This window comes from Protomyctophum parallelum (genome assembly GCF_964188405.1).
Source record: "Protomyctophum parallelum genome assembly, chromosome: 6".
Classification (NCBI taxonomy): Eukaryota; Metazoa; Chordata; class Actinopteri; order Myctophiformes; family Myctophidae; genus Protomyctophum; species Protomyctophum parallelum.
The window spans coordinates 1,094,474-1,114,054 of record NC_139701.1 but is presented as its reverse complement, the minus strand read 5'-3'; the positions used below and the strand labels follow the sequence as shown (position 1 = coordinate 1,114,054).

The following is a 19,581-nucleotide window of genomic DNA, read 5'->3' as shown; positions in this document are numbered from 1 at the left end:
ATTCACAGTGAGAGTAGCTAACCAGGCCATCAGTCTCTACAGGGTTACAACATGGAGACGTTCATTAACGACAAACTTTGATAGAATAATCATCCTAGCAAACATGGTAAGTACAAATCTGAATTTTCTCATTCTCTTCTATGTAATCAGGTTGTTAGAGAAACCTAGGCTATGAAAATCTGGGAACTAAATCCTTACCAAGAAATGTATTCACCAATATGTTTCTAAAGGTGTCTAATAACATGTAAAAGATTGAAATTCAACTCAACTTAAGTTATAAAAGTTATAGCATAATATGTGACCATACCATTAACATCCTATATAAGGCAAAAAAGTACTACTTTAAGTAGCATGTGACATATGAAACTAGGGGGTTTTCATGATTCTGAATCCATTCCAAGCATTAGTTTTGCACAAAAAACACTCCTTGGGAGGAAAACAGCCATAGCCGTCATCACAAATGTGTTTCTTCAGTCCCAATTTAAACCCTGACGTCTAGGCTACGTGCCATAACCATGCAATGGTAACGGTCAACACCAGAGGGGGCCTGGTTTAAGACTCATACATATATTAATACTATACTATAAAGTCTGTAACTAGATTACATAATGTAAATGATAGTTTTCTGGGTGTACAATTGGTAATAAGCCATGCATAACAATGAGAGTGTACAAATTAACTAAAGTAACTCACAGTTACAGATGTATCTAGTCTGCATAGTCTGTTTTGGCAGGTAAACTAACACATTCATATTGTCATGTGAAACTGCAGTTCAGTGGTGAGCCTTCAGTTTCACTTCACAGTACCCTGTTGTGGGATAAAAGCGAACGTGGTTGGTTTGCTTCAGTAAAAATTAGTTCAGTATTGTTTTAAATCTCGTCTCATTTCAGCCGATGTGAAGCAAATAATGTGACGTTGGAAAGTGACTTGTGTAAAGAGTAGCACTGCTTATAGGAAGCTTTATCCAGCTGTTATTCATTGACTTGCTGCACTACTGTGCAGCATTATTATATCCTATTAGTCTTATCTCTTATAATAGTCAACCGTGTGTGTGTGTGTGAGAGTTTGTTTTTACCATGTTTACCCAGGGTAACTGGACTAAGCTCAAGAACTTGTTTACAGCCAGGCCCTGCTCATAGAACATTTCATGGTAGGGGTTCAATGCCTTGGCACTTCAGCGGTGGTAATTTTAACGTGCCGGTCCGGGGATACGAACTAGCGACCTTCCGATATCAAGACCGCTCCGCAAACCGTTCGGCCACCGCTGCCTGTGTTTGTGGTGTGTGATGTGTTGTGTCTTATCTCTTATAATAGTCAACCTTGTGTGTGTGTGTGTGTGTGTGTGAGAGAGACTGTGAGTGAGTTGTGTGTGATGTGCTGTGTCTTATCTCTTATAATAGTCAACCGTGTGTGTAAATGGTAAATGGTGCATTTATATAGCGCCTTTATCCAAGGCGCTTTACAGAGATTGTGCATTACATTCACCCATTCATACACCGATGGCAGCAGAAACCATGCAAGGCACCAACTAGCACATCGGGAGCAATTAGGGGTTCAGTGTCTTGCTCAAGGACACTTCGACAGTAACTCTGGGGGAGCCCGGGTTCGAACTGGCAACCTTACGGTTACCATCCAGGCACTCTACCCCTGAGCCACCGCCGCCCCGTGTGTGTGTGTGTGTGTGTGTGTGTGTGCGCGAGCCTGGTTTATTGCACAATATTATTATAAAGCTAATCTTTTTCAGAAGTGCATCTCTCATCTCTCATTTTTCAAATTTAAGTTTATATTTTTGTTAATTATGTGAGTAGTTGTACACACACACACACACACACACACACACACACACACACACACACACACACACCTATCAGTCTGTGTGTTATTGCCATGCATTGTGAGTTGTGGTACAGAGCAGACACACAGGTTATCCATCCACTTCCTGTGTGTTCTGTGATCCTTAGCAGAGCATGAAGCTCATTGGTCCAAAGTGTGACAGCGAGGGCCGTTGCCATGGTTACAGGTGCAGAGCACACTATAGGTGTGTGGTCACACAGCACTTCCTGCTCATCCCGTCATCTTGCTGTCGTTTTAGTTTTATGGTTCAGCTTAAAACACAACGACAGCAGTGCTTCTCAAAGTGGGGGAAACCACAGGGGTCCTTGAGGGGGTTCCAGGGAGGGGCTCCCTGCATGGCAAAATGAGTTTAACCACTTTAAAGTTTAACTTTAAACCATTAAGACCTGAGGCCAATTCTACAAATGCTTTCTAAATCTGTATAGTTCTCACACAAAATATTGTGCACTGCGAAAACAGCAGATCGTAAATGGCAGACACAGCACATCGTTACACTCTTGTAGATTGGCTATTTTGTGCATTAGGGTTAAAAGTGACCACATTTTGTTAATGCCATTAAAAGGTGTGTGTGTGTGTGTGTGACTGTGTGTGTGTGTGTGTGTGTGTGTGTGTGTGTGTGTGTGTGTGTGTGTGTGTGTGTGTGTGTGTGTGTGTGTGTGTGTGTGTGTGTGTGTGTGTGTGTGTGTGTGTGTGTGTGTGTTGTGTCTGGAAAGGAGTTGGGGGTTGCCTTGTGCTGTCACATTGCTAACTTCCGTTCTACAACAAGCAACAGAGCAGCAGCTCTGCATTTGAGTTTCACCTCTCGTTGTCTCCTTGTCAGGGTGAGAGTGCGGACGTCAAGGCTCTGAGGACCAGGCTCCACACCAGCGCTCAGATGGCCCACAGCAGCCACCAGGACGCCGGACCCGCCAGATATCCCCTCCCCGGATTTGGGAGAGAGGTCCTGCCGCGACCTGGGCAGCACGGGGGACGTATTTCCCAAAACGGGGTGGCCCGTCACAAACTGACACCCATGGTTCCTCCCTCCCCTTCCGGTGGGTCGAGCCCCTCCACCTCTCACGGGCTACCCAGGTTCTCTGGGCCTGCGAGGACGGAAACGGGAAGCCCCGGACCTCGACCACTGGGAGTGTTCCCTCGACCTCTGGCCCCTGGGGGCGTGGTCAGGGCGGCTGCCAGCACGCGGCCGGCCAACTCGTGTGGCCGGATCAGGCCTTCTGAGGAGCTGCTCCAGAACATCATGCTGAGCCACCAGAGGCCCGGCCCGTCTGGCGCCGCCAAGCCGGCTCGTCTCAAACCCCTGACCGCGGCGACCTCCGTCCGGCCACTGCCAGCCAGCCAGAGGATCCAAGCGGAGGTGGCGCCGCTGAGGAAGCCCCTGCCCCCCACCACGGGGCCCCAGCCGCCCAGACCCAAACGGCCCCCACACGTCAACCTGGAACCCTACTGCCAGAGGACCGTACGACGAGGGTCACTTCAGCAAGGTCCGCCGTCACCCGTCACACATCCTGTCCGCCTCAAGCACAACGACGGTAATTCACTTTCAGAAGGGTTATTTTTTGTGTTTTCTCTTCATTGAGATAGTTGAGAAATTTGAGTTTAAAGCAAGTTCGTGGAGGACGCTTTGGATTCAGTAGAGATACAGTATTATATGTTGCACTCTGCTGGGACTAGAAATAAAAATAGCTGTTGAATATATTTACTAGTCACCTCTCTGAAAGATGTCTGAAGTGCACATCAAGTGAACGTCATAAAAAAAACGAAATACTAATCGGCACATTCACATAATAGGTTTTATTTATGATCTTTTTGAGAAAAGGTGAAAATGCACTGTGTGTGTGTGTGTGTGTGTTTGTGTGTGTGTGTGTGTGTGTGTGTGTGTGTGTGTGTGTGTGTGTGTGTGTGTGTGTGTGTGTGTGTGTGTGTGTGTGTGTGTGTGTGTGTGTGTGTGTGTGTGTGTGTGTGTGTGTGTGTGTGTGTGTGTGTGTGTGTGTGTGTGTGTGTGTGTGTGTGTGGAGACATGCACCAGAGATTTAGTGAAGAGTGAAAAGGCCAGCGCCTACTGACCCCCGGGGGGGGGATGGGGATGGGATGATATGAAAATCACCCGATTATTGTGGCAAAAATAATTTGGATTTACGATGCTTAAGGGACAACTTTGTTTTTTTTCAACCAAGATTCATGTTATTAGAGAAACTAAAAGATGAGTGTTCATTGATGAGTGCACTCTTTTTTACACGTCCATTGATCAAGGATATTTTGAGTGGTATTGAATTTGAAGATAATAACCATCTTATAAGGATTCATGAGGGCCTTATTTACCGTAGTTATTAAGGACCCTTTATTGTTGTTTTTTATTGTTAGGCTTAGGCTCATGGTTGGAACTAGGTCTGTGTGTGTGAATTTGCATTAGGCCTACAGTGCAATGATATGTTACTTATTATGGTATATATATATATATATATATATATTTTTTTTTTTAGTTTGTTATCCATGTTGACTGTTGTGTTCATATGTTATACAGCTTTGTATGAAGCTTATATGTCTTCATACAAAGCTGGCTGCCAGCTAGTGTTCCAATCCAACCATGTCCATGACAGTGCATTTGATTCAAATAGGGCTGGGTTTAACTATAGGAACCTGTACAGGAAGAACAATATGACTTAATATTCCAACAATAATAAGGTCATCTGTAATCTCTCATTCTCAAGAGAGAAGTAGTTTAGCAACAATCACACAGTTACAGACAGGACAATCAAAACGGAGGGACAAGATATAATCAGGTGATACATCCTGTTTTTGTTTGTTTGTCACTGTGGTTGAGAACTCCTCCCCTCCTATCTCCCTTTTGTTTGTGGTAGCATAATGATGGCACACTTGAATGCATAACTACATACTAGTGGATTAATTACTTTAATGTATAACTACATAGTGGATTAATTACTTTAATGCATAACTACATAGTGGATTAATTACTTTAATGCATAACTACATAGTGGATTAATTACTTTAATGCATAACTACATAGTGGATTAATTACTTTAATGCATAACTACTAGTGGTTGTACGGCTCAACTCCCAGCTCCCAGTGACCAACAGTATCAGACTGTGGTCACTGGGCAGCTCCCAGTGACCAACAGTATCAGACTGTGGTTACTGGGCAGCTCCCAGTGACCAACAGTATCAGACTGTGGTCACTGGGCAGCTCCCAGTGACCAACAGTATCAGACTGTGGTTGTACTGGGCAGCTCCCAGTGACCAACAGTATCAGACTGTGGTTGTACTTGGCAGCTCCCAGTGACCAACAGTATCAGACTGTGGTTGTACTTGGCAGCTCCCAGTGACCAACAGTATCAGACTGTGGTTGTACTTGGCAGCTCCCAGTGACCAACAGTATCAGACTGTGGTTGTACTGGGCAGCTCCCAGTGACCAACAGTATCAGACTGTGGTTGTACTGGGCAGCTCCCAGTGACCAACAGTATCAGACTGTGGTTACTGGGCAGCTCCCAGTGACCAACAGTATCAGACTGTGGTTGTACTTGGCAGCTCCCAGTGACCAACAGTATCAGACTGTGGTTGTACTTGGCAGCTCCCAGTGACCAACAGAAGCAGACTGTGGTTGTACTGGGCAGCTTCCAGTGACCAACAGTATCAGACTGTGGTTACTGGGCAGCTCCCAGTGACCAACAGTATCAGACTGTGGTTGTACTTGGCAGCTCCCAGTGACCAACAGTAGCAGACTGTGGTTGTACTGGGCAGCTCCCAGTGACCAACAGTATCAGACTGTGGTTACTGGGCAGCTCCCAGTGACCAACAGTAGCAGACTGTGGTTGTACTTGGCAGCTCCCAGTGACCAACAGTATCAGACTGTGGTTGTACTGGGCAGCTCCCAGTGACCAACAGTAGCAGACTGTGGTTGTACTGGGCAGCTTCCAGCGACCAACAGTATCAGACTGTGGTTGTACTGGGCAGCTCCCAGTGACCAACAGTATCAGACTGTGGTTACTGGGCAGCTTCCAGCGACCAACAGTAGCAGACTATGGTTGTTTGTATTGATTGAATGATTGAATATTTTATTAACAGTTTGCAGAAAAAAGCACAGGAAAGTACAGTTCAATACAAGGCTATGGCTTGTTTCCATCTGAGTCCTTCCTTCATAGGGCCGATTCATACTGCTATTTTAGAGCCGAATAAAAGTCGGTTCGGCGCTGTAGAGACTACAATTTGACGTCATTTGAGGTTCGGGGTCATTTGAGGTACCGTCCTAAAGTCGGCTCTTCGGTGCTACTGAAATTTTCTGACGAGCCGAAATCATTTCGGCACTACAGCGCCGAAACAGCGGTAAAATAGGAGTATGAATCAGCCCATACTCAATTCATAGAAGATGAAGATATTCGCTTCCGGATGTGAATGTGTGCACATGTAAAGGGGATGCATGCTGCAGCAAAAGATTCCACTTACATGGAAGCATCTCCCAGATAAAATACTGTTTACATAGAAATAATAGTTCTAAAACAGAACGATGATGATCTTATGGTTCCTGTCCAGGTTCTCTGTCATCTGGAGGCAGTAATCTGTCTCTACCTGGGTTAGTCAGTCCCGCTGGACCCCCGAGACCCCCCTACAAACCCAGCAGCCTTCCACGCCAGTGCGACCCTATGTGAGTATACCACTGATGGAAAGTAGTACATTTACCCAAGACCTGAACTCATGTACAATTACACTTTCACTTTACTTGGGTATTTACATTTTTTAGATACTTTACATTTCACTTAAAGTGCAAGACCACTTTGGTAGAGGTTTGGGTTGTGTAGTTCCCTTGCTTTGATGTAACTCCAAATGTGGACAAGAAATCAGAAAATGTCTCCAGTGATTAGAAATTGATAATTCAAAATATGCTTCTCATTGACTTAATGTACATTGTACGTTGAAACAGCTCTCAAAGGCATTCTTTTAGTACGTAAACAAACACAAAGTTGATTCAGAGACAATATATTTTTATAAAAATATAAAACAATATATAAAAAAATATATATAAAAAAGAATATATATATATATAAAAAATATATATAAAAAATCGGTATTTGGAGATCCGGATCCACAGATCCAGTCCGTGTTTTCTTCCTAATAAAAATGGCAAAATCAACAGGAAGTTAACATTTTTATAAGAATATATTGTCTGAGTTATATCAATATAACATTTTTATATATGATATATAATATAACATTACGAGGTTTAGTGATGTTGTCCGAATCAACTTTGTTTACATACTAAAAGTATGAATACTTTCATACTATGTCATATAATCCTAGGCTTTTGACTTTGTTCCATATGTTCCCAAAACTTATGTTTGGCCTTGAATATTGTCCATTTGTTCTTCCTGGAGTCTCAAGCGGTGTGTCAGTTTCTCCATGAGACATATATCCTCTATATCAACTCTAACTTTTACTCAAGTGATATGGTATTGCTAAGTTTTACTTCCACCTCTGTCAAACACTTTCTCTCCACTGCACATCTGGAGTGCTCGTTTAAAGGGGCATGCAACCCTATAGGCTGATTTTTGTATTATTATTATATATTTTTTAGTCCAGGTTAAAGACAACATCAGATTAAAAATATGTACAGTAAGAAATGCATCTGTGGCTAATCAAAGACCCATTGGTGTGCCAATGTGCAATCACAGACAGTAGTCAACAGTATTATAAATGCACATTGATGCACCTATACAGTACATCTAACACACCCATTATTCATTTTGATTATCTGCAGCTGTGTCGCTCACGTCACAGTGTAGGCTAAGGTCAGCCTTAGTGTTTGAGTTGGAAAAGCCTAGGGCTTTTCTCCCAACTTTAACTCTGAACATGCACATGTGTGCCGGTATACCAAATGGTCCATTTGGTTTTATAAACTCTCAGTTAAAGCTGAGTAATGTATAAATCTACAATGAGGCTTTTATTGTGTGGACCCGTACATGAAAACTCTGGATTTAGCTGCTAAATATTATGTGATGTATTCCCATGCTTTTGTTCTTGCTTAAATGTAAGTCGCTCTGGATTAAGAGCGTCTGCTAAATGCCTAAATTGTAAATTGTAAATTGTAAATAACACAATAAAGCAGAGAAGACCTATGTACAGTGAAAGTAATCCCAGATGATATAGATTTGTAAAGTCAATGCTGTTGACTTTACAAATGCTAATGAAAAAGACAACAATTATTGCAACAATGCATGCATTGTCATATTTGTAAGTATTATTGTTTGTTTTAATTCACTTTTCTTTTGTCCATGGACTAAAGTCAATCTGACGAGGACCAGGACACCTATGATGACATAGATACCTTGGAGAGGAATGGTATGTGACATCTTAGCTCTTCTGCTTCTTAAAATGCAACCTGCTTAACTCTTACTTTGATTGGTTTTTATCTATTGTTGTTTTACTTACATGGTAGTGTTGAAATTTCAGTAGATAACTAGAAAAAGTGCCCTTCTGGGCACAGGTCTCCACCAGGAGGATAGGAATATTTAGGAGTAATATAAACATGTTTTTTGTTTGTTTGTTCCAATCTTTGCCAATCAGGATGGAATATGGGAAATGGTGCAGATCCGTGTTGATGGCACGCATGCACAATCCACCTGTTGGTGGCGCTATAACAGGGCAATGTGAAATGGGTGGGCTATATTCCTCAGCCTAGTAGGAAAGTGCGTGAAAGATTTCACGTGAAATTGCACGCTGCGTTCATGATTTGAGGTTTTTTGTTCAAAACAGGCCAATCCTGCAAAATTTGAAAGCCAATGTTAGCCAATTAGGATGGAATATCAGACACATCCGTCTTGAGCACATGACAGTATGGAGATAGAACGATTTGCGGGATTTTTGGACAAAATCTGTAGGTGTACTGTGCAAAAACTTGTTTTGCACAAAGCGGCCTCCTGGTGGCGCTATAACAGGCCGTTCTGGAAATATTGGGGCAGAGGTTCATCGTTGGCATCCAGGGAGTGTGTGTGCAAAATGTGGCATCGACCGGGTTAACGGTGGCCGAGATTAGCTTCTAACGGACGGACGGACACACGGACACACGGACGGACGGACGGAGTGCAAAACATACTCTCTCCCCATGCCTTCGGCCTGGTGGAGACAATAAGACCCTGTGTTCCTGGTTAACTGGCTATATTACATCCATGTATTCTTTGAAGACAAATTCAAAAGATCATTTTAACACACATACTTTCTTGGTGCTGAGCTAAACTGCGAGGACAGTGAAATAATTTAGAAAAAAAGACTCCCAAATCAAATGCTCCAAAACGTTTTAAAACACTGTTTGCCCTGTCTGAATAAAGTTTGCAGCAATAAAAAGGTGAATTGCAAGCCTTTTTCCTGAATCCTTTCAATAAATGCACTACCATGTCCCAATGAAGACAATATAGTTTCTGTTTTCTGTTTTTTCATCCACAGATTCCTGGACGGACTGCAGTTCACAGCATTTGACTGGAGTAAGGACACAATATTAATCATAACGCCAGATTTTAAAACATAGGATGTAGATTTTGCAGGTGCAATAAGAGCAGCAGATTGGTGTCACTTGCCAGCAAACCATGCAATGCATTATTGTGCATTTTAATGTTGTATGTGTAACTAAAATAAATACACCAGCTAGGTTTATCTAGGACAATTTCCTGTTGAACATGCACTAGCCTGCTCATGGCCCACGTAAAGGACAATTACAGTACCCTGAATCATGAAGACAAGATGTGTATAGTGTTTAGAAGAACTGTGTGTTTGTGTACGTGAACGTGGGAGAATGATGACTAATTCTAACGAACAGAATAACAGACTAAAATATGGTATGTGTTGTTATTTACAGTTTATATCCGCTTTGCTAAAAAGCTTTTCAGAAGTGTGTTCAGGTAAAGAAAACTAGACGGACGTGTTTGAAGTATATTAAAGTGATTACGGTAACTAATCTGTTCTTGGACGTTTTCTCTTTTAGGGGAGTGACGACAGTGAGGTGTATGAAATCATTGACGAGTAAGTGTAATACAGATGCAAATAATAATAACAAATATAAATAAATTCAATTAAATTACAGATAAAGAAATGGAACGCCTAGACAACAAAGGACTTTTATCTCTTGCACTCTCGCCCACACAATGCCAGTAATGTGAACCTATAGGAATGGCACAGGGAGGAGATCCCAAACACTTTTTTGATCAGCAGTATCATATTATCTTCAAGGGCTTTAATTTGTCAATGTTATGACAGATGACAGGCTATTTTATTTTAATTGTATTTTTTGAGTTCCAGGGCTATTCAACGAACTTCCGGGGCTGTAGCCCCAGACACCCGCACCGGGCCCCAGACACCCGCACCGGGCCCCCAGACACCCGCACCGGGCCCCCAGACACCCGCACCGGGCCCCCAGACACCCTTTAGCTCAATGGTTCTCAAAGTGGGGTCCAGGCCAAATACAAATTAATTTGGGGGTTCTTGATGTAACCCCGCTCAAATGTTTTCATTTCAATGGAGCCCCTAGAGTCTAGGGGCTACATTGACATGAAAACATTTGAGAACATTTGAGAACCCCTGCGAAACTGTATCTCCAAAATAGGTTTCCTATATGATTCTCAAAGACAAAGAACCACTTTTAGTGATATATTATCACATTTTTTGTGATATGTTTCTCTTTCTTTCGCATTCTGAAAGAAGCCAACTGGAACTGAAGAAGGGATTCTCTGAGAAGAAGACAGAGGTGAAGACAGAAGGACAGCAGGAGGACAAGAGACAACAAAAGGAGAGACTGAAAGGGGAGCGTGAGTTCAGGAAGAAATTCCAGGTAGGATGTGGAAATGCTCACCTGCATGTCCATCTGTCCATGAAAAGTAAGAGAGCTGTGTGACATAATAATAACTTTATTTGTATAGCACTTTTTAAAAACAAGTTTACAAAGAATGTTTGTGGTGTGGTTTGGGGAGGACTCCTCCCTGAGTGGCTGAATGTTTGTGGTGTGGTTTGGGGAGGACTCCTCCCTGAGTGAATGTTTGTGGTGTGGTTTGGGGAGGACTCCTCCCTGAGTGAATGTTTGTGGTGTGGTTTGGGGAGGACTCCTCCCTGAGTGGCTCCCAGGCAGTCCGCAGCAAAAGGACGAACAGTTTAAACACATACCTATTATATTAGCCCTATTATATTATTATTATTACTAGAGCGGTGCCCATTGGGCACTAGCCTACTTGGAACGATCCAAGTTGGAAATGAATGCCCCACCCAGTTTTTACTTGCACAAGCAGAGCGCGCAAGTAATGTTTTTCGCCCGGTCTCTTCCGCCGTGACAGCTGTCCCGCCATTTGATGTTTATGCAGAAAAACAGCAAATCTGTGCCTGTTTTGCTGGGACCAAATGACCACAAATGACCATATTTCTTACGTCATCATTTAGAGCTAGTCATACGTATACTATATACATAATCAGTAAAAATTAAATAGCAAATTGTGCCTGATCTGCTGGGACCAGAGTACGTGGTGTGTATGTGTATGACTAGCTCTTCACCCAAACTTATATAGATAGAAACTTGAATCATACTTAATAATACTAGGTGTTTATATGCATAAAGTAGGTAGGTAGCAAATAGTTACATCTAAACATTATACATTTCAAACGTTCCTTCACAGAGATACTGAGATTTGACAGTTTACAGCGGTCGAAAGGACTTTTTCGCACTAGTTGGCCATTTATGGCCTACTAGTGTGCAACAAGCAAGTATGCACTCGACAGAGTGCAGTCCTAGTTACTTGCGCAAGCAGAGCGCGCAAGTAATGTGGTCGGCCTGTCTCATTTGTCGTGACAGCTGTTCCGCCATTTGAGGCTTACGCAGAAAAACATCAAATCTGTGCCCGTATTGCTGGACCAATGATGACGAAATGACCATATTTCTTACGTCATCATTTAGAGCTAGTCATACACGTATTTCTTACGTCATCATTTAGAGCTAGTCATACACATACGTGTATGACTAGCTCTAAATGATGACGTAAGAAATATGGTCATTTCGTCATCATTGGTCCAGCAATACGGGCACAGATTTGATGTTTTTCTGCGTAAGCCTCAAATGGCGGAACAGCTGTCACGGTTTTTGGACCAAAGTGACCACAGAATACCGCTAATCAACTTACAACTACACACTTTATACAGTATAGAAAAGAAGTATATATGTATACATATATAGTATATGCCTATATACTATATATATATACTATATATATTTCTTACGTCATCATTTAGAGCTAGTCATACGTATACTATATACATAATCAATAAAAAATAAAATACCAAATTGTGCCTGATCTGCTGGGACCAGAGTACGTGGTGTGTATGTGTATGACTAGCTCTGTCATACATATATATGTTCTACTTTATGTACTTTACTTATGTACAGATCACCTAAAACAGACCTTTCAAAATTAAACACATTTCTCGAAAACATGGTAAAGTATATATCATCTCCGACTTCTGCAATTTTGATAATAGGAGATTTCAATGAAGACCATAATACTGAGATAGAAAGAAGTATAAAGACCTACATGTCAAAATTAGGCTTTAAACAATTAAATACAAATCCAACTACAGATTACGGAAATATTTTAGATCATGTATATTTTAACAAATGTGAAAGTATTAGTATAGAAATTGAAGTTAGAGACACATATTACTCTGATCATGATTTAGTATTAATATCACTATAGTCCAACATGAAATAGATTTAAAATTAAAATAGTTTTTTTAATTCAGTTTATATACTTTTTTTTATAGGTGTTTACATGCATAAAGTAGATAGGTAGTAAATAGTTACACCTAATAATTACACATTTCAAATGTTCCTTCACAGAGATATTGAGATTCCACCGTTTACAGAAAAAGTATACTGTATAACATATTTTAATTCAGTTTATATACCTTTTTTTTCAACACATATAAATGATTTATTTGTCTCTGAAAAACAAAAAAGGGATCCAGAATATATCTACAACAATAAAACAGTATTTCTTATATAGATAGAAACTAGAATCATACTTAATACTAAATGTTTACATGTATAGTAGGTAGCAAATAATTACATCTAAACATTAATCATTTCAAACGTTCGTTCACAGAGATACTGAGATTTGACAGTTTACAGCGGGTGAAAACATTACATGCGCGCTCTGCTTGCGCACTAGTTGGCCATTTATGGCCTACTAGGGTTAGGGTTAGAGTGCAGTTGTAGTTATGTCTGTGTCCCTTTTATGCCCATATGGAGTTCTTTGTCAGGCATGCCCAAATATGGAGTCTATGCAGATGTCAGAACACATTGTGAAGAACAAAGACTGTGATGTCAGAACAGGCCAGTTCCATATATGGAGATATAGGGGTGATCAGGGCCAGATCCCAGGCAGAGGCTTTTGTGCTGGTTCTAGACAACTGTGTATCCGACGGACTCGGCACCAGGCACTTGCACTCCCTGTGGTGGTGTGGTGGAATTTGAAGTCGGTGGGGCAAACGGTTCTCGAGTTACGTGGATTACAGACGTACGTACGCACAGAGACTTTATTTATAGATATCTCCAAGCTCTCAAAATGCCGTGATGGGTTGTGAACTTGTGAGTCTGTATATTGGCTATTTTAAAATATATAAATACTTGATGTTTAAAGCTTTGGGGGTCCATGACATGCAAATGGTGGAGAACCACTGCTGCAGGATATCATCAATGTATTGTATACTCTGAGTGTACTCTGTGGACTCTAAGTCAATAGGGTTCATTTGTAAACCCTCAGAGTTGAGTTGACAGTATTGTAGGAGCCAAAACCTTATATTTAATTATATTATTTATTTATTGGCCCTCTAGTGGTGGTGTTCTGTATAATAATATTGTCTGCTCTCTGCCCACTGCAGGATACCTTATAAGGCACTGTGTGTCACAATAGGGGCGTGACAGACTGGCAAGCAGACAGTCTTTTGACCTTGCAACTGAAGGATCTCTGTGTACTTTATTTTATCCTACAAGTTTAAGTTTTACGTTTTTTGCAACCCTGTAAAGGAAGAAAAATAAACAACTTTGATCTAACACCGAAACCAACCTGGAATGGACATTCTATCATTTCATTCAAACAACAACAAGCAAGCGTCTTTAGTATAGTCAGTCTGCCCAAGAAGTGGCTCGAAAAGTGTTTTTAACAAAAGGATAACTGGTCACTACAAGTATAGTATAGTGTGTAGCGTTAACATGCAGTGTTTGTCTTTCCTGCTGCAGATCAAAGGGGAAGTGGAGGTTCTCTACGTGGCTCAGGTGCGACAGGACTGGCATGGAGGCAAACTGGACCTGAACGTGCACCAGGGAGACAGAGTGGAGATCCTCCGGGTGAAGGACAATCCGGGCGGCCGGTGGCTCGCTCGCACCCTCAATGGAGACTGTGAGTTGTTTGGGTTTGGGCCTCGACCCACCTCAAACCCAAACGAAAACATTTGTCATGCTGTATTTCAAAATGTACTTTTTTCATTGCTCCGATGTGCACCAAACTTGGCACAAACACTGTTCAGGGTATGGCTTGAGGATAGTCACACCAGCGGCCACATTGGACAGTCCATTGGCACAAACACTGTTCAGGGGTATGGCTTGAGGATAGTCACACCAGCGGCCATATTGGACAGTCCATTGGCACAAACACTGTTCAGGGTATGGCTTGAGGATAGTCACACCAGCGGCCATATTGGACAGTCCATTGGCACAAACACTGTTCAGGGGTATGGCTTGAGGATAGTCACACCAGCGGCACAAACACTGTTCAGGGGTATGGCTTGAGGATAGTCACACCAGCGGCCACATTGGACAGTCCAGCTTGCTTCCAAAAATGCACACATAGGCCTGGGCCGCGGCTGAGCGGTCCAAGCACCTAGGCTGGTAATTCAGCCTGACGGCGTGTTGCGGGTTCGAGTCCCGAGCCTGTCGGCCTTTGCCGCATGTCTTCCCCCCATCTCTCTCCCCCTTTCCTGTCTAATTACTGTACCCTATCAATAAAGGCAAAAAACGCCCCAAAAAAGCACACATACTGCTGTTACACAAGCAACAGCAGTATTACAGCAGTCTTTAACACTCAAATGGCTATAACTTGATGATCATTGACCATCCCTCTGATCAGTGCAATATGGAACAATAGCGGTCTGAAGATCTAGTTTTTCATGAACTGTCAGTATTGCAAAATGTGCTGAGCTACAAGCTCAGAATGTCTCACAATGCAAGACGCTGTGAGCTTATAGATCGGCTAATATCATTGTTCATTGTGCTGAAAAGTAAATGGATGTTTATTAGTCTTGTCCTCTTGCAGACGGTTATATCAGTAACACCTGTGTGGATGTGGACTATGACGAGGTGAAACGTAAAGTTCTTCGAGCCAAAGGGTTGGATGCATATCCGCTACCACCACCTCCACCCGACCCCTGCACACCGCCTCTACATCACCCCCGCCTACCGCCTTCACCCGACCCCCGCCTACCCGCTCTGCATCACCCCCGCCTACCACCCCAACATGACCTCCGCCTACCGCCCCCTCCACCCGACCCCCCTCTGACTGACGACATCTACTACGATGTGGAGTCGGGTGACCACATGGACAGGTGAGGGTCGTAGGTCATGTGTATTTTCGTGGCTATTATTCGATCAATCAGCTTTTTTGTATATATTTGTTTGGCAGGAAATGGGGAGAGAGAGAGTCACAGGAGTGACACGCAGGAAAGGTCGTCGGGATCGGGACTTGCACCCACGGCATAATTACATTCACACACACATTATAACACTGATGGCTGGAGCAAACCATGCACGGCACCAACCTGCACATTGGGAGGAATTAGGGGTTCAGAGTCTTGCTCTAGGACACTTCGACACTTAACTTTGGGGGAGCACGGGATCTTGTACGTACAAGATAAAATATATTTTGAATGCATGGCCATTCAGGGGCTCCGTAGATATGGTATATAAATAGCTATTAATTATGTACAGTATTACCTCGATTCTGTATCCTGTCTAAGTTGAGTTCTTTATTGTTTTTCTGCTTTGCAGCAGCTGGGCACAGGAAAACGGTGAGTGCTGACTGCGTCAGAATGGTTCATATTCGTGATGTTTATGATAGGTGAAGACTGAGTGAATAAGACTAGTGGTTATCTGTGTCTCTGTCTCTTTCAGATTTTATAGGTCCATCAGTGCCAGTGGATTTCCCCGCGCCTCCTCATGAAATCAGGTATCTGTCCAAGTGAAGTTGAGCAATTCAATTCAATTCAATTCAATTCAATTCAATTCAATTCAATTCAATTCAATTCAATTCAATTCAATTCAATTCAAACACACTGTCTTAAAGGTGTTTGCACACTGGTGCGTTCTGATTCTGATCAGGGTCGATTTGATTCGTTTTACGCAGCTTTCTAGTGGGGCCCAGTGGGGTGTTGGTGACAGGCTGACAGCTAGTGATAGCCTACTACTTTCGGATCTGCAAAACGCACCAGTGTGCAACCACCTTAAGGACTGTGAGTAGAGCAGAGGCCCACTGTTCTCATTTAGCTCTCATTTGCAAGTTGGAACCTATTTTAATGAATAGATTGTTATTTTAACCAATCTGTATGTTAGAATGTTAATACAATATGACTTGCACATCTGCAGTGGTTATTACAACTAAAATAACGGATCGGTTCTTTTCGGCAAGCAACACTGTTAGTACTACAATATGGAGTTGACTCCATACTACAAAGTATAAATTAAGCTTGTGTTGTTGACAATTTGTTACAGGATAGATCCTAAAGTGGAAATGGAGCTGAGAAAAAGGTTTAAGGTAAATATCTCTTGTTACTTAAAGCTGCTATAAGCAATAATTTGAATTACCTTTTTGTTTTTGTATTCAGACTGCCGTCTGAATACAAAAGAATGTAGTCACAGAGACTACATTTTTTGGGAGCGTTCTACCCATTGCTGGCTGTCTGAATACCAAAAAAGAAAAAGTCATTAAAATGTTGACATTATTGCTTATAGCTGCTTTAATTTATTTACACTACGACAATGGTCATTGGGAACGCATGCCCCCAGGTTATGGTCATTGGGAACGCATGCCCCCAGGTTATGGTCATTGGGAACGCATGCCCCCAGGTTATGGTCATTGGGAACGCATGCCCCCAGGTTATGGTCATTGGGAACGCATGCCCCCAGGTTATGGTCATTGGGAACGCATGCCCCCAGGTTATGGTCATTGGGAACGCATGCCCCCAGGTTATGGTCATTGGGAACGCATGCCCCCAGGTTATGGTCATTGGGAACGCATGCCCCCAGGTTATGGTCATTGGGAACGCATGCCCCCAGGTTATGGTCATTGGGAACGCATGCCCCCAGGTTATGGTCATTGGGAACGCATGCCCCCAGGTTATGGTCATTGGGAACGCATGCCCCCAGGTTATGGTCATTGGGAACGCATGCCCCCAGGTTATGGTCATTGGGAACGCATGCCCCCAGGTTATGGTCATTGGGAACGCATGCCCCCAGGTTATGGTCATTGGGAACGCATGCCCCCTGGTTATGGTCATTGGGAACGCATGCCCCCAGGTTATGGTCATTGGGAACGCATGCCCCCAGGTTATGGTCATTGGGAACGCATGCCCCCAGGTTATGGTCATTGGGAACGCATGCCCCCAGCCCCAGGTTATGCTCGTTGAGCATGTACAGTAAATGAACACCGTTGCTCACACCAGGCACCACGTGGACGGGTGCACTGATGTTCCAATCCGCACCAAACTTGGCACAAACACAGTTCAGGCACCAAAACAACTGTAACACTATAACAGTGTTACGGCAGTGTTAAACACTTCAATTTGCAATCACACATTGCTCTGATCTTAGTGGCCTGAAAATCTAGGATATAAAACGCACTTCTCGATTATTCGATGAATCAAAACGTGATCGATAGACTAATTGCTAAGAATATAATTGATGGTTTCAGCCCTGTACTGGTCTAAACCTGAATGTTCTCTTCCCAGTATGAGGGACCCCTGACGGTTCTGCACACCATGATGGTGGACCCCAACGGCATCATCAGGAAGCCGGGGGGGAAGGATTTGGCCGTAGCACAGGGAGAGATCCTGGACGTCATCCAACTGACCAATGACACGAAAGCCCTGTGTCGGAACCAGTACAGACGATGTAGGTTCACACACCACTTCCTGTCTGAATAGTCTTTACCTCATTTGATGTCACTGTTTCCCAGCGTAGAGTCTGAGGACCACAAGGGGTCCAATTAAACACCATGAGTCTGTAACTCTCTTACAGCGAAAAACGAAATGAAATGGGGGTCCAAGGTCTAATGCATGCATATCAAAATTGGGGGTTTATGTGCTCCTGGTCATATTATTGTCCACTCATTTTGTATGTGTGTGGCAGAAATAGAATATTGACAAAAACATTCCACCACAAGCCAGCATGGTGATGATCCCTGGTCACCGTCAGTTAACAGCTGTTTATTACATTCATGGCCTGAACTGCAGCAGCCAGTAATTCACGCCCAGTAGCCAGGTTCGTAGCACCCTCTTGTGGCAGGGATCACTTGGTTTTGAATTTCTGGGAGAATTTCTTTCTGGGAGAGAAAAATGGATAAATGTTGAATAAAACATTCACATAATACTGAAAGTATCGTTCATCCAGAAGATAATGTTTCACTCGTCATTTTAATTTATTTTATGGATGCATAGCTTTGTTGAAAATTAAACCATTATGAGATGGAGTAGAAGTTCATCAATCAATAGAACAATTTAGGCAACATACTGGTACGTACTATCAAAAATAATCTGTACATTGAAACTACGGAAACTATGGGATATCAGGTTAATCATGAACCCAGAATCTGTCTAAATCTAAATGGCAAGTCTTCACATGGCCGTGAAGGCTAGGTCAGGTCATTGTTTTGAAGTCTTCATCTTGTCTTCCTGCATACAGATGGATATGTCTCCAGGGCTCTGCTTCTCCAAATGTAAGTCTCCTCTGCCCGTTGTATAACTAATATTTGACTAAAAAGATGCCCTGCATTTGGTGTCGCTGTTCAGTAGCCTACAAAAAAAGAAAAGGTGTTTTTGTAGTCCATTCAAGAGTTTCAATGTTCTTTTACAGGGAAGGGGACGATATTTATGATGATGTGGACACTTTTAACGGTATGTTCTCCCAGGCTCATCAGTGTGCAACCACAACATTTTTGTGATACTAATATTAATGTGGCAAATACACTATGCATTATGCATGGTAACAGTAAATGGTTATGGTTTCATAAATGTTTACACATTAACATTTTTGGAGATAAGAGCAGGGAGAGCTTTTTTTTGTTTAGTTCTTTCGGTCCGTTGAATAAACTATCATTTTTGGGGGGTGTATTTTTTTTTATATTGATCCATGCAATTTTCGCCTAGTGTTATAAAATGAAATGCATGATAACACTCGTAAAGCTACCACTGGGTGCAATGCTATCACATATTTTCTAACTATGTATTTGTATACCTTCACAAAAATCACTATGAGCCTTATTCAGCCAGATGGTACAGACCAACCCCCCTGGCTCACGGTCTATAAGTAACTACTGTACAGTACTTTACAGTACATACAGCCACAGGTAACGCTTCTGAGTTAAAACTATCAGGTGTGTCTAACCTGAGGTTAGACATACAGGGGCGGTATGAGGTACTGGAAT

General features: G+C 42.6%; 1 protein-coding gene across 1 annotated transcript; it reads left to right on the top strand.

Annotated features, from left to right (window-relative positions):
• The first annotated feature begins 64 nt into the window (after positions 1-64).
• LOC310860975 (uncharacterized protein) lies at positions 65-19,124 on the top strand. Its single transcript, XM_083768200.1, has 15 exons — positions 65-106; positions 2,675-3,383; positions 6,401-6,512; positions 8,148-8,203; positions 9,305-9,342; positions 9,840-9,877; positions 10,553-10,682; positions 14,130-14,289; positions 15,202-15,490; positions 15,930-15,952; positions 16,056-16,110; positions 16,653-16,695; positions 17,888-18,050; positions 18,840-18,873; positions 19,011-19,124. Exons 1-15 carry the CDS (start codon positions 104-106, stop codon positions 19,096-19,098), a joined length of 1,941 nt encoding a protein of 646 aa, XP_083624326.1. The 5' UTR covers positions 65-103; the 3' UTR covers positions 19,099-19,124.
• Positions 19,125-19,581: the final 457 nt, after the last annotated feature.

Bases quoted from the DNA above. Each gene is read 5' to 3' on its own strand.
- LOC310860975 (XM_083768200.1), top strand. The intron at 3,384-6,400 runs GTAATTCACTTT...GTTCCTGTCCAG, and splicing joins CCGCCTCAAGCACAACGACG to GTTCTCTGTCATCTGGAGGC. The intron at 6,513-8,147 runs GTGAGTATACCA...CATGGACTAAAG, and splicing joins CCACGCCAGTGCGACCCTAT to TCAATCTGACGAGGACCAGG.